The sequence below is a fragment of the Caloenas nicobarica genome, chromosome 2 (genome assembly GCF_036013445.1).
Source record: "Caloenas nicobarica isolate bCalNic1 chromosome 2, bCalNic1.hap1, whole genome shotgun sequence".
Lineage (NCBI taxonomy): Eukaryota > Metazoa > Chordata > Aves > Columbiformes > Columbidae > Caloenas > Caloenas nicobarica.
This window is the reverse complement of record NC_088246.1, coordinates 32,758,012-32,776,754: the sequence shown is the minus strand read 5'-3', so window position 1 is coordinate 32,776,754 and position 18,743 is coordinate 32,758,012. Positions and strand designations below refer to the sequence as shown.

The 18,743-nt window shown below is 40.8% G+C and overlaps 1 protein-coding gene across 3 annotated transcripts in view; it reads right to left on the bottom strand.

Annotated features, from left to right (window-relative positions):
* HDAC9 (histone deacetylase 9) overlaps positions 1-5,043 on the bottom strand; it is a 280,108-nt gene extending 275,065 nt beyond the window's left edge. For all 3 annotated transcript variants that reach the window (XM_065627268.1, XM_065627266.1, XM_065627267.1), the window contains exon 1: positions 4,444-5,043. In XM_065627268.1, the coding sequence (XP_065483340.1) occupies positions 4,444-4,549 (106 nt within the window). In that variant the 5' untranslated portion in view covers positions 4,550-5,043. The remainder of the gene's footprint in view (positions 1-4,443) is intronic.
* Between the last annotated feature and the right edge of the window lie 13,700 nt (positions 5,044-18,743).

Genomic DNA, 18,743 nt, shown 5'->3' with positions numbered 1-18,743 from the left:
TTGATTTTGTACCTTGGGGTTTACTGAGGGAAGATAACTCAAGAGGACCTGTCAACCCACATCCAACATGATGCATGTAACATTGACTGTCATTTATATCCAAGTAACACAGCTTGAGTTCCCTGACTGGCGCAGAGAATAAAATACTGCAACCACATTCACTTACTACGTTTGTGAAATTGCAGGTGTTTTGCAAGCCTGTAGTTAGATGTAGTCAATCAAATTAATCATTCTGAACCATTATATTCCCTTTAGAACAGTTTTGCTGTATAGATTTCTGTACCTGACAGGTATCATTTTGTGTATTTCACAGAAGGGTTAGCTGATGTAAGCAGGATTGCATAACTTGCTCAGGTCACCTGTCAACTTGGTGACGAGCCAAGGCTTTAAGCTCAAGATCTCCTTGAACTCTTGATTTTTCAACACAACAGCTTTGGGCAGGAAGCAGAGGATGCCTTATCCAATAAAAGCCAAGGTGGAACTTAGGCAGGCCAGTGCAAGGCTTTACATCAAAATATGGCCAGTGAAGCAAACATAGCAACCTTAGCCTTTGGAAAAACAGTAAAGTATATTAAATCACCAGAAGTTAATGAACTCAGCATTACTTCTTCAAGTCCCACATCTACAGATAACACGGCTGGGTAGGTTCTTTCTTCTCCTTCACCCACCCAACACCTAATCGAGTAATGTAGCCCTGCATTAGTTATTGACTACATTTGAATGAGTGTTCTTGCCATGGACTGTGCTTCACCAAACGTGGTTTGTGTTTTTTTTTTTTTTCCAAGTACTTATAGTTTATTATATTGTGGTGAGATAAGAGGCCAGCTGAATGTTAGGGTCCACTGTAGCATTGCACACACAGGGAAGTTGAGACTTTTTGGGTAAAATAAAAAGCGACAGCATAGTTAAATAGTAATTCCAGCTAAATAAGAGGATTTAGACACCAAATCCATTTTTTAAATCATGAAACTAAAATAATTGTGGTATCAAATAAGAATACATCAGCACCATTTTCTTAAATAGAGATGCACAGCACTTACTGCTGCATTTCAGAACAACAGTACCATATGGGAGAATCTAGTTCAGTCTTCTCAAGATAGCTGAAACTGCTCTGTGCAGTAAGGTGTAGGTGTCTGTAAATTACACAGCTTCTTGAGTCAGTGCCGATCTAGATCGCTCCATTCATAATTAGACTTTTGATTGGTACCTATCCAGATCATTTCATTCATAGTATGATTTACAAGCAGGAATGGAGACAGGCAAAGCAGTAATTGAGGGAATACCAGAAGAACTGCTTCACATGACAGCAGTATTTCCTATGCCTGCTATTGTCAGCAATTCCTTAGAGAGTTTTCTTTGTGAATACATATTCACTGGCCATTGAATCTGTCCTCTTTGGGGATAGTGCAGCCCAGTTTAAAGTCTGAGTTGCATAACACGTCTGTTGCATCTGGAAACTAGCAAGCCTAAAAAATTCATTGAGTGTTTAAGTTGTGCTTGCTTCAAAGACTTCAAGAATATCAAGGGTGCAGACTGCAAATGTCCATGGATCTGCTCTTTTCTTAAATATGTGCAACTTCTTAACTTGAGAAAAAGTCACATACGTGTAAGTGAAGACGACTTTAGAGTAAGGACACTCCAATAAGCAAAATTCAAATGACTGATGCCAGCTACTCCAAACACTAGAGCAGAACATCATACCCTGGCTATTTCTTTCTCCCCTATATGCAGCATAGAGGGAGACAATACCTGAAAAGTTGCCAGGCCTGATCCTGCAAGGCCATGAACTCAAGGGAACTGAAGGTAATCGACAGCAGCACCAGGCCTTGTGGCTTCACGTGACATGAATTAAACTGCAGACTGTGTCCAATAACAACTACTTGCAGTCTACTTGTGTACTTTAAAGGCCAACAGAAACACTGTGAAGCATTTTGCATTCTACAGAATATATATTTAAATATCTTTTACCTGGATAGTGTTCTTGACTAAGTTGTTTGGCTTTTTTTTAAGTCTAAAACCCCCCCTCTATTCTACCTGGTACTACAGGGGAAATTGTGCTTGTTATATGGGCCTAATGTAACATCAGCTAAAGAACGATTGTTACACGATATTCTTGTCTCCAGTGAAGAAAAGCAGAGCTATAAACTTACAGAAAATTACCTCCCTTTCTTGTGTTTCAAACGAGAAAATTGCTGTTAGTCAAGCAACATTAGTTGGCAGTTACAAGGTAGCACAGTGAGCCAAAAAACCCCCAGATTTTCACTTGTGTACAGCTAATTTAAACTTGTCAGAGTATAAAAAAAAAATTAAAACAAAACCAAACCAAACACAAAACCCCCCCCCCCCCCCACAAAAAACCCAAACAACCAACACCAAAACCAAACAAAAAACCACCACAAACCAACAGGAGGGAGGAGAAGCAGTTGATCGTATCTCCTTGACCAATATGAAAACACTGGACACCTGCTGAGCTGTTCAGGAAAACCAAAGAAAAGCAGTACTTCCTGAACAAGAAGTGGACACTACAGATGGCTTTGCAAAACTGTTAACACTTTCAGAGAAACTTCTGCTTTTACCCACCGTCTTTGCTAGAGCTTCATTGTTCATACACGTAAACAAGTCTTTCACCTGATTTCTGTCCTTGACAAAGGAACTGTAACTGGTGATCAACATCTCTTCTAAGAAGTTAGAGAAATAGTACATTCGAGAGATCCAGAAGGAAACAAACCAGCCCAGCACCTTTGTAACGGAACAGAAAAATCACCAATCTTAAACATTACCAGTTAGAATTCTCTGTTCCCCTTAGGTGCTGTCATTATTTTAACCTGCACATAATAACTTTCTAGTCTCTCATCCCCTCCTTCAGTCTATAATCATTTTGAGGTAGCCTTGGCTTTCTGTATTGAAAAACACTAATCATGAAGTCAAGACATATCTAAGTCTTTTCTAACATGAAAGATATTACTATTTGACACAATCTCTCACAATTTATTTTCACATCTGAAACTAGAAGTCTGCTCTAAAATTGTATGTAAGAAAGAAACACAAGTAAAACTTCCAAGTTTTTTTTTCTATAAAGCAGGAAAAGAAACAGATTTTTAAAAAAACAAACCAGCATGGGCTCAACAGGTGTATTAAAACAGGCAATATATGAAGAGGCTGTGGTCTACACACATAAATAATCACTGTCAAGTTTTGTGAAAGAAAAAGAAAAAAAGGAAAAGGAAAGGGAAAAGAAAAGGAAAAAGAAAAAAAGAAAAGGAAAAAAAAGAAAAAGAAAAAGAAAAAGAAAAAGAAAAAGAAAAAGAAAAAGAAAAAGAAAAAGAAAAAGAAAAAGAAAAAGAAAAAGAAAAAGAAAAAGAAAAAGAAAAAGAAAAAGAAAAAGAAAAAGAAAAAAGAGAAAGAAAAAGAGGAAAAGAGAAAGAAAAAGAAGAGAAAGAAAAAGAAGAGTAAACTAAGACTAAAGTACATGTAAACAATTCACTTTGCATTCTACATATAGATTCTCTACAAAGCCAACTTTATGCAAAACAAAGTCAGAAATTTAGGATTAAAAAGATATAAACCAGATAACATTGTGCCTCAAAAGACAGTTTCAGCCCAGTAAGAACGACTGGAATTCACAGAGTTTAGCAGAGAATGGGCAAGACTAACCTTAAATTTTGACATTTTTAGCCTGTCTAAACTGACATTTTATCTCATTTGCCACAATTCTTCCAACTTAATTCATTCTCAGTACATCATTTGCAGGTCTCCAACATGGCTAGCAAAGAAACGAGAAAATACAACGGTAGCTTCAAATGCGTGAGGTAAAGCCCAGTGTTTGTTTCAGAGCAGCTTTGAAATACCTTCATTTAAAAACACATCCAATTTACATCTCAGTGAGTCATTACATATGACTACCAGTGCCAGGTTCACAAATATCTTTAAAGTAACAAAATAAGCCATGCATATTAAAGACATTTTAAAGTAACGCTCTAGTGAAAAAAGAAAGGGATTAGTTTTAAACTCCCTTTGTATGCAAACTGGAGAAAAGGAAACTCACAGAAAGACCAAATCCTGTTTACAATAGACATATAAGCAGCATTGGCTACGAGGGGCTCTAACTGAGGCTCCTGACAAGGGCTGTCTGAGGAAGCCTCTCTATGAATAAGCCTGTACCGTGAGCCCCATTTTGCAACCACGCAACAAAACAAACACGGAATCCCAAACTAGATTTCGGTTGTGAGCATTTCACTCTGGCTGGAGAGCAGCAGACTGAAGGAGACAAGCTCTCTGCAAAAGCAGCAGCTGCTATCTAACATATGACCATAGTTAATTAACAACTTACATCAAACCCCAAAAAATAAAGTCACTTCTTTAAAGGAGGGGTGTTTTCTTGTCCCACTAGGCTGTATTTTCCCGGTCGGCCACTGAAGTCCGAGGTACGGAGCTGTCTCTTACCTGAGCTGATCATACTGTGCATTCTTTGCTGAGCCAAGAGCTGTTCACGTCCAGAAACCCCATCTGAGGAAAAACACGATTCACTCTCGTAAATTGTCTGCAGCATATTCCAACTGGTCTGCACTTCAGCTACACGAGAGATTCATCACTGCACTTGCACAGGGGCGTCGGGCACGACCCTCTGTGGTCCTACCTCCTCCAGCGAGGGTTGTAAGATAATACGCTTCGGCAATTAGCAATGTTTAAGCTTTTGCACAAGTATCTATTGGGAGACGGGAAAAAACCCCAAATCGCCTCTGGGCAGCCCCCACCTGCCGGAAGGGAGCCGTGAGCGCGCGGGGGGCTGCGCGCCGCCGAGTTGGAGCAGTTGCGTTCGGGCAGCCAACGGCAGGTGGAAGAAGAAATGAAGAAATATCTCTGTGCTTCGGGCTTTCTGGCGGGGCGGGGGGGAAACACAGCCTCTTACAAACCATCAAACCAAATAAGCCCCCTTTGCAGGGACCGGGAGGCCCCGCGGGTTTAGTGTGAATTGCCCCAGCCCGGAGCAGCGTTGCTGTCCCCGCTGCTCTCCCTGCCCGCTCTCCCTCGGCCAGCGGCCGGAGAAGTTGGCGGGAGCAGCAGCGACAGCTCATTTGCATTTGAATCGACACCCGCGTGGCCCAGCAGCGGCAGAAATAGAACAATGGCCGGCCTGAGCCAAAAATAGGTCAAGCATGGCTGGGTGATTGGAGCCTGCATTAATGCGTTTAAAAATACCACAGCAAATACAGCTGTCCAGTCTCTGTCTTGCAAACCACCAGCCGTCCTCCCTGCGCCGCTCGGCCTCGAGCACAATTAACCCCTTCTCCCTGCCCAGCCCATTTCAGTGGGGAGAAGCCAGGGAGGGAGGAAGGCAAGCAGGGAGCGGGTCAGAAACACTCCTTGCCTGGGACTTGCGCCCCAATCCCTCCTTGCCCTCCCCCAGGGAGTATTTTGTGAAAAGCGAGCAAAAACGCCACAGCCTCTGTATCGGTCCCAAAATAACGCTGGGAGGTTTTGCTGGCGATGTGGTTTCTGCCTCGCCCACACGCAGCCATCCTGCCGTTCTATTTTTGCTGCCTGTTTCTCTGGCTACGCCGCAGTTGGCTTTGGTGGAGGAGCCGGGCTGCTGCCTGCTCCCGGCAGGACCTGCAGCTGCCTCGGGAGAGATTTCTGAAGCTAATCGGGTTGGGGGAGAGCAGAAGGTGGGGGCAGATGCTAATGAGGGACTGGGTTTTGTGTGTGCAGTTATAAGCAGCCTTTCCCTATTTAGCATGCTTGATATAATTCTTATAGCAAGTCACCAGTTATGGCACAGCACGTTAGACACGCTTACCGACAATGCACTATTCGGTTGACTTGCTAAAATTTGGAGAGGGGCTGAGCAGCTCGCAGCTCATAATTATTTTTAGAAGCATTAGGCAATTTGCACGGCGTCTTTCTCAGTTTTACAAGATGATGTGCTTTCAGCAGAGCAGTGTTTGACGGCATCCCAGACAACACCACCATGTTTCTCTGTGCCATGGCAGGTTTCATGTATACTACATGAAGTTTATTTTTTAAAATGATATGCCAGAAGTTGCGCTTCTTGTTTGCTGATTAACACACATACACACAGATAAGTTTCATTTCACCATTACAGATGAAACTTCTCTGGGTCCTGTTCTGCCTTATAACACTTGTTACACAGGGGACCAAAGCCTGTCACTACCTACAGCACCCTGACCACTCACCTACCAAAACTACGAGTCCCCTTCCACGTCCCTGCTCTAGGGGAGCATCAGTGGGTGCCAGGACATGGTTCCTCACCAGAATCAAGAAGCCAGTGCAGTGGGTCACCTCGGAGATTCCCAGAAATCCACCAAATTCTGTACTCTCTCCAGCACCTTTTGCTAGTGAAGATTCAAGAATCTGCCCAGTACTTGAGGCTCAGTTCTGCCTGTTGGCTGAGGATGGGCTGTTTGCCCATCAACTAATATGATAGATTGTAGCCAAGTGCTACAACTTTTCCAAACTTCTCATTATTATGTTACCGGAGAAAAGATTCACATTAACAAAGTAGTGTGACACTCCTGTGACTTTTGGCTACTCGATGGCACCTGGGAGGTCTGCAGCTCAAGTCTCCTCCACATGCAAAACCTTTGCTTCCTCCATGTGCCAAATGACCTGATCCTGTTGAGAGCTGAGATCTGTCCCCGAGACAGACAGAGACTGCAGCAGCTGACAATGGGGTTTGCCCTGCAGGATCCTCAAGTTAGCACCTATCACCGCTGAACGTGCCCCTCTCCTTGCCTTCTCTCTTCCCTACCCCCAAATTTCCCAGGAGCACTACCCCAGGGGAGGGGGGAAGCTCTGCAGACAGTGTACACCCAGCTCTGCAAAGGGGCAAGGACAGACACCGGCAGGCTGCAAGACGGGGTGAACATCACACATACCATCGACACTATTGACATCTGACAATCTGGTAGCATTGAACATTTTTCTTTTGAAAATAAAAATACCCAAATCTTTTGTGGGAAAGAGGTGGCACTTTGACAGTGCAGGGCAGAAGACGTTTAACACAAGTGCAAGGGGGATCACCAGTAGAAACAGAAATCTTCTCTAAGGCAGAAAAAGCTTTTTATAGACAGAAGTAAATAAAAAAGTGGAATTGCTTATGCCCTTGAGCCAACCAGACCATGACTCTGTTTAGTGATTCAGCACCTCAAAATAATCAAGTCTAGTATTACAGGGAAACACTGGAGGAATAATTTAAAAACACGTCAGAATACGGAAAATGATGGAGTGTGGGATCCTGGCATTAGGTACCCATACATGCTCATAACTTATATGTGCAGCTGCATTTTTAAAGATAGCATTCACAGCTCTGACTTCAAATACTATAGTAACTAAAGAAAAGCAAACTATTGTCAAGAGTAGAAAACATACATTCAGGTATTTAGCTGCAAGCGTTCTTAATTTTGGCATAAGTATTTTAAACTGACAGACATGTAAAATATCCTATGCTAGTTAATTCACAGACCATAATAACTATAGCATTGTGCTTTGTATTTTAGAAGATATATAAAAATTCTATAAAAAATATTTTACTTATGAAGTCAGTCAACCCAAAGGTAGGGCTTTTATAACCTGAATTCTTCTGACTTGCTTCGACGTATTATGGGCCTACATTGGTACATGCTTAGCTTTAAAACATGACTGTAAATCCATCTCTTTTCAACATAATAGTTAAGCACATGCTCAAATTCTATTGATCGCATCAGAATTTAAGCACATAGTTAAACACTTTGCTGAGTCAGCCCAGCCTTTAACTGCATGATCACATGAGTTTAAATAGCTCCTTTAGAGTCCCACAGGGGAAGGATAAAGGGTTCAAGCCTGAAGAAAATCTGGTTTTTATTTTTAACGCTATGCCTGTTATAAGGTGACATTTTCATACAGGGACACGAGTTTTTTTTGTTCTGCTTTTCCAAATGCATTTCCTAAACTTGGAGAACTTTAATGACAACTGGAGGTAAGAGTAAACTGTTGACATGATTTAGCACTGCTGAGGTGACTCCAAATGCAATCAGCAACTTTATAGAAAATGTAAGGCATGTTAGTAGCACTAAGATCTCACAACGGGAGTTTCACAATGTCTTTCTTTTATTTGCCTTCTGAGTTGCTAAAAACAAATAAATACAAGGATATTAAATCTGGAAACCGCATCACTGCAATATTTGGACCGAGAAATTAAGCACTCAAATTAGAAAAAGCTAGGATTTCTACTGCATTGTTAGCTCTGCAACATTATAATTAAGTAGCACTTCTCTTACTTTCCTTGTTAAGTACAAAAAGTATATTACTGTTTGGTTTTAGCATATTCCATTTCTCACTCACGTTATTCTGGAGCATAGCCTTCATTAATATTCATGGCTTAGTTTCAATTTTTGCTGTTTTCTTACTTTTAAATGAATTCCTGCATAGATTCTTCTGCCATGTTGCTGAACTGTATCATAAATACTACAAATAAAACTAAATAAAGAGATGTTCTCTAACTTCTAGTTTTATGTTTAAATTAGGATACTGCAGTCTTACAGGTGTCCCATTCAACCTTCCCTCAGCCCCTTTTCCACTTGGCAAGTATTCTGTGAAGAAGCATCAAATAATAACAAGCATCGATATCCAACAGTGCATAAACAAGTGGGAGCTAAATTGCAGTTGCATGGGTGACATTGAATCTGGCCTATTTCAGTACTGAAGTTTCGAGTTCTAATCTTCGCAGCCTGAAGAGCTCCTAACTATTTTTTGTATATCTAATCACTGGGATTAAAAAAAGAAAAAAATTAACTATTGTATAGAACAGATGTTCCTGTAGCCACAGTTCATTAGATACCATTAGTACCATGTGAAACCCAAACATCCAGCATAAATTACTACAGCTTATGGCAGAGGATTAACTAGGTTAACGAACAGCAGAAGACTATTATCACAGAGAAGCAGATGGTTTGGGAGCAGAAAGAAATCAGGGAAGATGCTTAAGCAGTCCGGTTCTGCTCCCTCCTGGAACTTAGGGAGCGCATTCCAAACCCCTGGGGGAGTAAAAATGGACCACTTAATCCACGTGCTCTGCTTGGAAACACATAGTGAGGGAATGTCTCTGATTAGTTTTCTGTGTAGCAAGCCTTCGGCATTGCCTGTGCAACATGCTTTGCTGCTTCTTTGCAGTGCTGTGAAACCATGTGATGGGCATTTTTCAACTGAGGAGAAAACTGTGATTCTAAATGTGTTTAAGCTCAATTCAAGCTTCAAAGGAATTCTCTGGGAAAAAAAAAAAGGCATATCTGTAGCTTTAGGGGATTTTGCAACAAACAATGGGAGAATAAAACTTTACAAAGTTTTGAGGATAAGGAGCGCTACACTAGGTAAATGTAGGGGTCTCTACTATCTCTTATATAACAATACAGAGAGCCTCACATCTTTTTCATGCAAATGAGCTCAGGGTTTTTGGAACTAGCAGATGACTTATCCCTTTTTTCTCCTCTTAAAATATGCCTTTCTGTAATAAATAGACCTACTAGAAATTAAGTCCTAGATTCAGGACATCACCTCAACAACACATTCTTGATTATAAGCATGAGGCTTAAGTTAAGCATATGCTTAGAGGTTTCATAAATTCAAAGGTACTTTCCTGAATCACAAAGTACACATCATTTAAAACAACACAGAGAGCTATAAAATAAGTAAACAAGTAATATTTAATTTAGGAAATACACACACAGTTCAATTATTCTGCTGACACAGTTATTTACCACATTGGAAATAAAATCTCCATCTTTCGCAGCAAGGCTGAGATAAATTGCATGCAAACAATATAAGCCATGTAGCCAAAAGCCATCAGATATTGACAAATAAATGCCTCAGACCAGCAAAGCACTTTGCTTCTTTTTATGCCATCACTGAGGCAAGGAGAGATGAGCAATATGAGATTTCCCGGGTTTTCCACATTGATGCCCATCTTTCTTAGACAAGACAGCAGTGCATACGTGCACCACGTCTGCCATGTCTGGCTGCACCAGACGCACCTGGCTGGACACACATGAAGGAACCCTACAGCACATAACCTATGACAGCTTGTAATACATTACCTATGACAGCTTGCAATACGTTCTGCATACCTGAGGCATTTCATGCTTGTTGCACCTCTACTGAGCAGATAATCTGCACCACGCAGCATTTTGCACAGTGTTTCCTGATGCTGGATAGTCCAGCAGGTCAGATCAACTGACCTGGACACTGAGAGTTCCTGGATGACAGACTACTAAGTCCCTATGGCTGGAGAACCAAGAGGAACACCATTTCTAGCTTGTAATATATGCCTGAATTTAAGTGCTTTTTTGGATTTAAGCCAAGAAATTTAGGCCATGCTTGCTGTCTGAAGAACCACATTGTGAAAACCAATGGCTGTGCGAAGGATTTAGGATCACAGCAGACGACAGACATCTAAATATAAGCTCCTAGGATTACACCAGGACCAAAAGGGCTAATAAAACCCTTGGATCTATAAACAAGGTTATATTAAGTAACAGTAATGAGGTGATATGCATATACCAAACAGAATATTCTTGGGATACTGTAACGTGTTCTAGTACAGATACCTGAAAAAGAATGCAGAAAAACTGAAGATGGATAGACATGCCACAAGAACAAAACAAGTTTGGAAAAACATTGGAAACTGGAAACTCAAAGACCTGAGATACTAAATTTAGTGAAGAAGTTCAGGGGTGGCTTGGCACTGTCTGTATATATACAGGGCAAGATGTCCAGAAGGGTAGAGAAATGCTCTTCATTTTATGAAAAAAAGCTTTAAGAAAAATTAATCTATTAGAAGAACTCAAGCCATAAGTGGGGACATATTTTCAACATGCTTTAACCACTGCAGCAACTTATAAGTGAACTTCAGATCAACAGCAGGCATGTCTCTGGAAAGAATTCTCTAATACTTCTGTAGCACAAACTTAGTAGCTTTGAAGGTACCCAGGTCTGACCTGTGTAACTTGGAGTCCTACAGCAAAACCTAAACTAAGAACTAGTAAGAATTACTGCTTAGCTTACAGGAATAATAAGAACTAAATAGAATAGTTTTTCCTACATCAGAAATAACTTTCTTCTTTTAAACGACCCTCTCCTGAAAAGTAGAAGTGTGGGTTTGGGGTTTTTTTTCCTATCTATGTTTATTTTCCTATGTTTATAACTTTTACAAAAGTAGGACAGTGGAGTGTACCCTAAAAACCTTGGAAAGTAAATGTCTCCATGGAAAAAAAAAAAAACAACACCAAAATGTGTTTGTTTTGCTATTCAAAGCTGCCCTTTTAAGTCAAAGAATTAGATCTCAAAAGCAGTCTTTCTAAATCCAGGCTTGGATTCATGGTGGGCTGAGGTGACTTTTACATAACATGCTACAACCACACTATAAAGATACCTATGTGGATTGGGACAACAATTCCTCTGTTAAATTTTGAAGCAAGTGAGAGTCTTTCCTAAGTATCAAATTGAGGTAGCTAGAGAACTGCCACTCCCAGCCATTGGAAGCTTAGCCAAGAAAAAGTATTTTATGTAAAGCACTAAAAAGATCCCTCTTTTATGTGCAGGCCGAGGAAGGGGCCTGAGACGCCAGGCCAGGCGCTGGGCCGCAGGCTCATGCCGGCCTCTCGCGCCACGCCACCCATCTCCTTCCTGCCCAGCTCCTCCAGCCCTCACCGGGGAGCGTTCAGGCAGATGGAGATGGAGCGTTACATGCCCAAACATGCCTCTGGGAGCAGTAACAAGTTGACCGCTACTGTGCTATGAAAAGGTCACATCTCATGCCGGTCAATAATGCTGTTATGAAACCACACAAAACCCTCCGGGTTAGGTGGACCAGGACAGTGGTGAAGTTCAGTACCAGTCCTCTCCATTTTTTTTTTTCCTTTCAAAATGCTACAGTGAACCTAGATCTAGTTTTCATACTTTCTTCCTCGTCTTGAACTCTGATAAGGAACAAATCTGCAAACCAAAATGTTATTGATACACCAGCTTGGGAGCTTTTACTGTGTCAGTCAATTTGGGGCAAAGCTAGCAGGATGAAATGGTGACTTCAGCGGGTGAACTGTAATTGTTTTGCCCGACTTTAGTAGAATCAGGATTTCCCTTGAAGAGCAATATGATCTTAATTTTCCTTGTGGAAGCAACATATTTATAGACTACAAAAGAGAAAATAAAGTACAATTGAAAGAAAGGTTTCATAATTCAGAAAGGAAAATTACAACACATTTCAACTTAATATAGCGTCTCCCTTTAGCTAAGTAAGTCACCTTGATAATCGTAACACAGTTATTTACTGTAACTGAAAATACCTTTGTAATATGCTATGATAGTGCCAAAATGTGTGACAAACTTGACTTTTGTAAATACAGGTATTGAACTCGTATTCCTAAAGTCACAATCTGCCCCAAGAAGGTTTTTATCCATACTTCAAACTCATTTAGCCAAATCCTGCAACCTTCAACTCTCTGAGCAGGCTGTCCCACGGAAGGGATGAAACAAAAGGAGGAGGAGGGTACAGCATGTGCCCAGCCAAGTCACCGCTCAGCAGGCAGATGTGGGGAACTCCTGCAGCTGCTGCTTCCACACGTTCCTCATCTGCCCCATCTCTGGCTCTTGGTAGGATCACACCTCAGGCTCTCCAGGACAAAGGGGCAAGGTTGGTCCCAAGCCCCACAGTTTTCTGGAAGAGGAGCTGTTCACAAATGAGCCATCAAGTTGTTCTGAGCCTCAAATTGCTGTGCAATGGCTAAAAAAAATGCACAGGACAGAACTGATAATTTGCATTAAAAACATGGGGAACTAGGAAAAGCATACACTGAATTCATGTTCAGACAACACTCCTATTCTAATCAACTCTAATCAGATGTATTTATATCAATGCAAAGAGTCTGGGAGGGGAAAGATCTTATATTCACTTCAATCCAAAGTGCTGCTGTGAAAGGGCAGTCCAAAAATTAATTTATAACTGAAAAATAACTCGCAAATCCTGGGATCCTAATGCCACAAGCAAAGATGACAGATTATTTTAGATGAGCTTAAGCTCCTGAGCGGTCAAAATGTAGGATCAAAGTTGAGCTCACGGCCTGTTCTAAAAATAGCATCGCTCTATGGCAGTCAGCTACGCACTTCATATTCTGTCGATCGGCAGATGAGAGAACAGGACACCAGGATAGGTGATAATGGGAGGAAAAACAGAACTTCTCAGTCAACAAATCAGAGATTCTAAACCATCACAAGTCAGGTCTCAAGTAAGCCATCAGTCATGGATGGACTGGCCTGTGTGTGCTGTAATTGCACTTCATTTCCAGCCCCTTCCCCCACTTGTTAAAACAGTTGCCAATGAGATAAACTGCTAAGAAATTTCCCTGAGGTTTGGAATATAGTTTTCTTCATTTTAAATCTGAAATTAATGCAATTGAGTGTTATCTTTAGTCTATGAAAAATTGAGTGTGTTTTCAGCAGCCCACAAAATAACTCTGTACACAGGCTAAGTGGCAGATTTGCCTAAAAGTAACCAGAGACAAAAGCTGGACTGTTCAAGGCAGCGGGTTTCACCTGTGGACTATGTCCACAGGAATGAATAAAGAAATCACAATCTAGATTATCTTAAACCTTAATTGCATTCTCCATCTCCTCTCCTTACCTCTGCCAGAATTCCAGCTAAAAAGGAAAACTAACAAGGTGGAGACAGAAAACTTGGACAACTAAAAAGTGCACATATGGTTCACAAACGGTTTATTTGCCAAGCTTTCTATGTCTCACAACACGAAGATAACTAAAGCCATGACTCCGGTTTTGTGTTATCTGATAAAAGGGTAGAGCAAATTTGGGCACCACCTTAACTAAAAATAGATATACTGTGATAATAAGGCTGAAAAAACTCCACACGAGTAAATTACCAGTGTGATGAAACAGGCTTAAAGTCAGGCTTTATTTTTTCTTTTTAATTGCTAGTAAGAATGCTTCTAAAAACAGCGTCCTCATGCTTTACAATATTCTTAACATTCTAAACAAGTACTTTTCTCAATTTTCAGACTATACACAAATGTGACAACTTTACATTTAAGGAGCAATTTAGCTGAAGTAACAGAGCAGAGCTCATTTTATTTAGACAACTTCGAAGAAAATGCTACTGTAAGCTATCTAATCACAGAAGTATCTTTTGATCAGTATTTATAGGCATACAGAGTGTATTTCTCTTAGAGACTTTATACATGTAAGTCTCGTGTGTGTATAAAAATACAAACAGATCAACAATGTACTTTCAGCTACTGGTGTCACACACTGCAGTTGAAATACTTAAGTACACATACATTGACGTAAATAAAAAAATAAAGCTGAAAGGTACATAAGCAAGTGTCTAACTTAAAACGTGTGATGATCAAGTATTTTATTGACTTGGGGCATAAATCATTACCTTCACTTTTGTTCATTTAGTGTCCTCTCAGATGCAGCAGAAAGCCTCCAGCGATTCAGAGGCAGTATTCTATTCTGGGACCCATCAGAAAATGAATGAGCTGAGAAGCTGAGCAACTAACTATATTTGCAAGGGGAAATCTCCAAGGCATACCTACCAACAAGAATTTCAGGCTCGAAATACACTAGGATGGTTGCCAACAGAAATATTTCATCAGTCTTTTACAGTACCGTGGCTCCCATCTCATTTTTTGCCAAGTTATTTAGCACTGCAGACACCAGCAACCAACAAGTTTGGTAACTGCCTTCATTTCTCACTCTCTTTTTCTGGTACTCAGCTCTTTTGTGATACTTTGCCTTCCCATCCAAACACCATAAGCTTGTCACAGGGGTTTGTGTGTCCTGTTGCGGTGGGAGGAGAGAAAGAAGGCATTGGAGATGGTCACTAGACCCTCAGCGGTGACGTTTTCCCTACCGAGTGACCTGCAGCTGTAGAGGACAGGACTGCACAACCTTGGTAACTCCTTCAGGTGTCACTTCTCAAGTGGCATTGTGAAACACTGTGTTTCTTGGCAGGGCATGAACTGGAGGGCAGCCATTTCTCTAGCACAAATGCTCTTATTTAGGACATGTGTCCTAAGTAAAACTATGTCCTAAAGAAGACCATGTGTACTGAACAACTCATTTATGGAAAATCTAAATCAAACCAGCTACTGCAGCAGTCTTAGCACCGTTGCATTGCTGATCAGTAGAATGACGTTTGCCAGGGTGGGACGAAGGGGCTTTGCTGGCAACACCGTGTTAAGGAGCAACTAAATGCTCCCTACTCCTCTCCTGTCCTTGTGCAGCACAGCAAGGTTCTACGCGATTCATTCATTCATTCTAAAGGGAACCAGATCAGTTTTCCAGTGCAGCTCAAAAAGCACAAGGAACAAAAGCAAGACGTCAAAAGCACAAGCAAGAAAAGCAAGAACATTTATCATCCCCAGGTCCTTTGCCACATCAAACCACAAGCACAGTGATGGAGTTCAAAGTACTCCTGACAGTGCTTATGCTACCCCAGAACTCTGTTCACCAGCGGCATGACAGGGATTCAAGAGAACTTTTATATTGGAGATTGATAAATCATAGAAAATCCATATGGCCAAGCCAATAGACATAATCAACATACTTCACTACCCAAACTAGCCAATATCATCTAAAGATATGCACAAAATCAACAGCCGATGTAATTTGAACAGTAAGGGAAGGAAAAAAATAAAGTCTTAGAATTCCATAAACAAGATTTTTTAAAACTCAAGTTTCTAACAATTTGTAGTCATGATGGTATAGATCTAAATTGTATTATTTAAATAAACAATTAAGGTCTGCTTTGAAAAGGAGAACAGTATTCTTCAATTAATTTCTACATAGTGCAAACTACGTTTTCTGATGCAGAAAATAGAATATTGGGTTAAGTAACTTCTACAAAGACTTTGGCTGATGCCTTTACTTTTTGTAAAGTTTCAGACTAAATTCAGGCTACCTTAAGGCTTAGGCTAACAAACGGATTCTGTTTCCGCCACTTCTTTCAATGCTCATGTACAAAACTCCCCCAGCAGTGTGTAATTTTCCTGTCCTAGAGGAGGCGGCAATCGGAGCGTGCCATTTGTGCACTGAAAGGGCAAAAGGACACTACCAACTCTGCTGGCGTCACAGGCAAGGCTGATAAACAATCCATATCATTTGGCCACCTCATTTGATAAGCTTTATATTTATTTTTATCGTCTGTGCAAGAGAAAAAAGACACATAGTAAGGCTTGTTATATGTTATTCTGCTTGACACACAGACTTGAAGAGAACTAATTCTGCCTATTGTTACAATTAATAATATAGTTTTCACATTTTCGTTTTGGAGACAAGATATGATAATATCCTATCCAACTGAAATAGGATTGAATCCCTGTCATAATCACAGAATCACAGAATGTTAGGGATTGGAAGGGACCTCGAAAGATCATCTAGTCCAATCCCCCTGCCAGGGCAGGAATACCTAGGTGAGGTTACACAGGAAGGCGTCCAGGCGGGTTTTGAATGTCTCCAGAGAAGGAGAATCCATAACCTCCCTGGGCAGCCTGTTCTAGTGTTCTGTCACCCTGACTGAGAAGAAGTTTCTTCTCAAATTTAAGTGGAACCTCTTGTGTTCCAGCTTGAACCCATTACCCCTTGTCTTACTGTTGGTTGTCACCGAGAAGAGCCTGGCTCCATCCTCGTGACGCCCACCCTTTATATATTTATAAACATGAATGAGGTCACCCCTCAGTCTCCTCTTCTCCAAGCTAAAGAGCCCCAGCTCCCTCAGCCTTTCCTCATAAGGGAGATGCTCCACTCCCTTAATCATCTTTGTGGCCCTTGGAAAGTACAGCATCGTTACTTGATTTCACATGGAACCGAGTAAATTAGCCTGAGCATGCCTCATACCATTCACTGTCATGCAAAGCCAATAATCTGACTTACATGGATGGCCCATTCCCACATTTGACAAGTTAACATTGGTCCTTCTACCTGAAGCAATGTAATTCTTCATTGGCAGAAAGCGAGACCTGCAGCAGTCTCCATCTGGCAGTACCAAGAAGGAAATTTGCATTTCATTCACATAGAAAAGGAAATACCTGCTAGATACATACAAAACTCTAGTGGACTTCTTCTGTTTGATTTTTTTTTCCCTGCTTATAGCTTTCTACTTTTCTTATGGTAACACTAAAAAAGATCAAGCGAAGTTTCTAACACCTATGTATTCATGATATATTTCTTAAAAGTGCCCATAAGGGACCGTTAATGAATGTTTAAAAAAAAAGAAAAGAAAAAAAGTAAAAAAAGGGGCATACTTGGTTGTTAGGGCACCCGGGCACTCAGGATTTAGCACTCTTGAGCTGAAGTCATTGATTACAGATTTCCAGTGATGAGAGACCCTATAACACTCTGTGTTCCAGGTCCCCATCTGTCAAATGGGAATAAACAGCAGTACATTTCACATTACTGTGTAGAGGACAAGTGTTTTAAGCGTGCTCCAACATCATGGAAGTGGAGAACATACACTTTAAGGCCAAAATACTTTTGCCAAACCACTTCTACAGCACACAGTTAGGAAATGGTAATCTGTGTCCTTCCACAGGTAACTGCCAAGGCTCTGATTACTGTCCCTGACTGTCAATGCTTTTTAAAGCCTGCATTACTTCAGATAGCTGATTATTACCAAAATAAAATGGCATGTGATTTCCCCAAGCCACAAGAATAGCTGGTTTTCCTTCAAAACTCAGAGACAAGCACAAAAAGCCTGTGCTTGCTTTCACATTTCAAAAGCTTTTTGGTTTTTTTACCTGTATTCCCTTAACTTGTCCTTCCCTTCAGAAAATTGTGTATAGTTCTGTAAACACAATGTTGCCACTTGCAAAATAAACACAGCTAAAAAAAAAAGTTCCTTCTGTCTCTGTCCAGGTTCCCAGGCTTACAACTTAGAGATATTTCCATTCACAAGGGGAAAGAAGGCGGCTTAACAACAGTTGTGGCACCGACTGAATCTCACTCATGTAGACACTAAATGCTTTATGTTAAAGAAAAGAATTGTCTACTTTAGCTGAAGAAAGCGCATTTAAAAAAACGCTAAAAACCAAACACGTGCCTTTGGGCAAACATTTGTGTCTTTGAATCTGTTGCACATTGATGAATTAATGAGATTAACTGAAGGACTTTTTTCTCCATTCAGCTGAAGCCGTGGTCATACACACCTGCTCCCTTTATTTCATCTCCAGCACAAACCTGGCACAGTCAGTTAGTTTTCGGTCTATTTTTGGCATGAGGATATTTCAACAATGATTGACCATGATAAAAGTGCTTCTGCTCTAGTCAAAATTAAACTAGCCAGTACTCCTTATACCCTTCCTATGAGTCTGGAAACCTTACTTGCATATAGAGGTAAATACTGCTGTAGGATTTTCCTTTTTATACTGACCAGAAGAACAGTCTTTGTATTGTTGTGAGGCCTGTGTTTATAAATGTAATCCTTTCCTTCTACATTTACTATTCCCACCACAAAGGATGGTGTTTTCCCAGAGAAAATTAGTAACTGATGACCATTTTTTCTACATCTCTCCTCCAGTTATTGCGGACATACAACTGTCTGTCCCACTCTCCTCCTTTAACTCAGGTTTCAGTCACTACTGAAACATTGACTCCCTTCACACTTCAAATACTAAAATCTCAAACAAAACACACTTCTGAGGTTTCTCCCATGCTCTTGTTTGTGAAGAAGTCTCCAAATA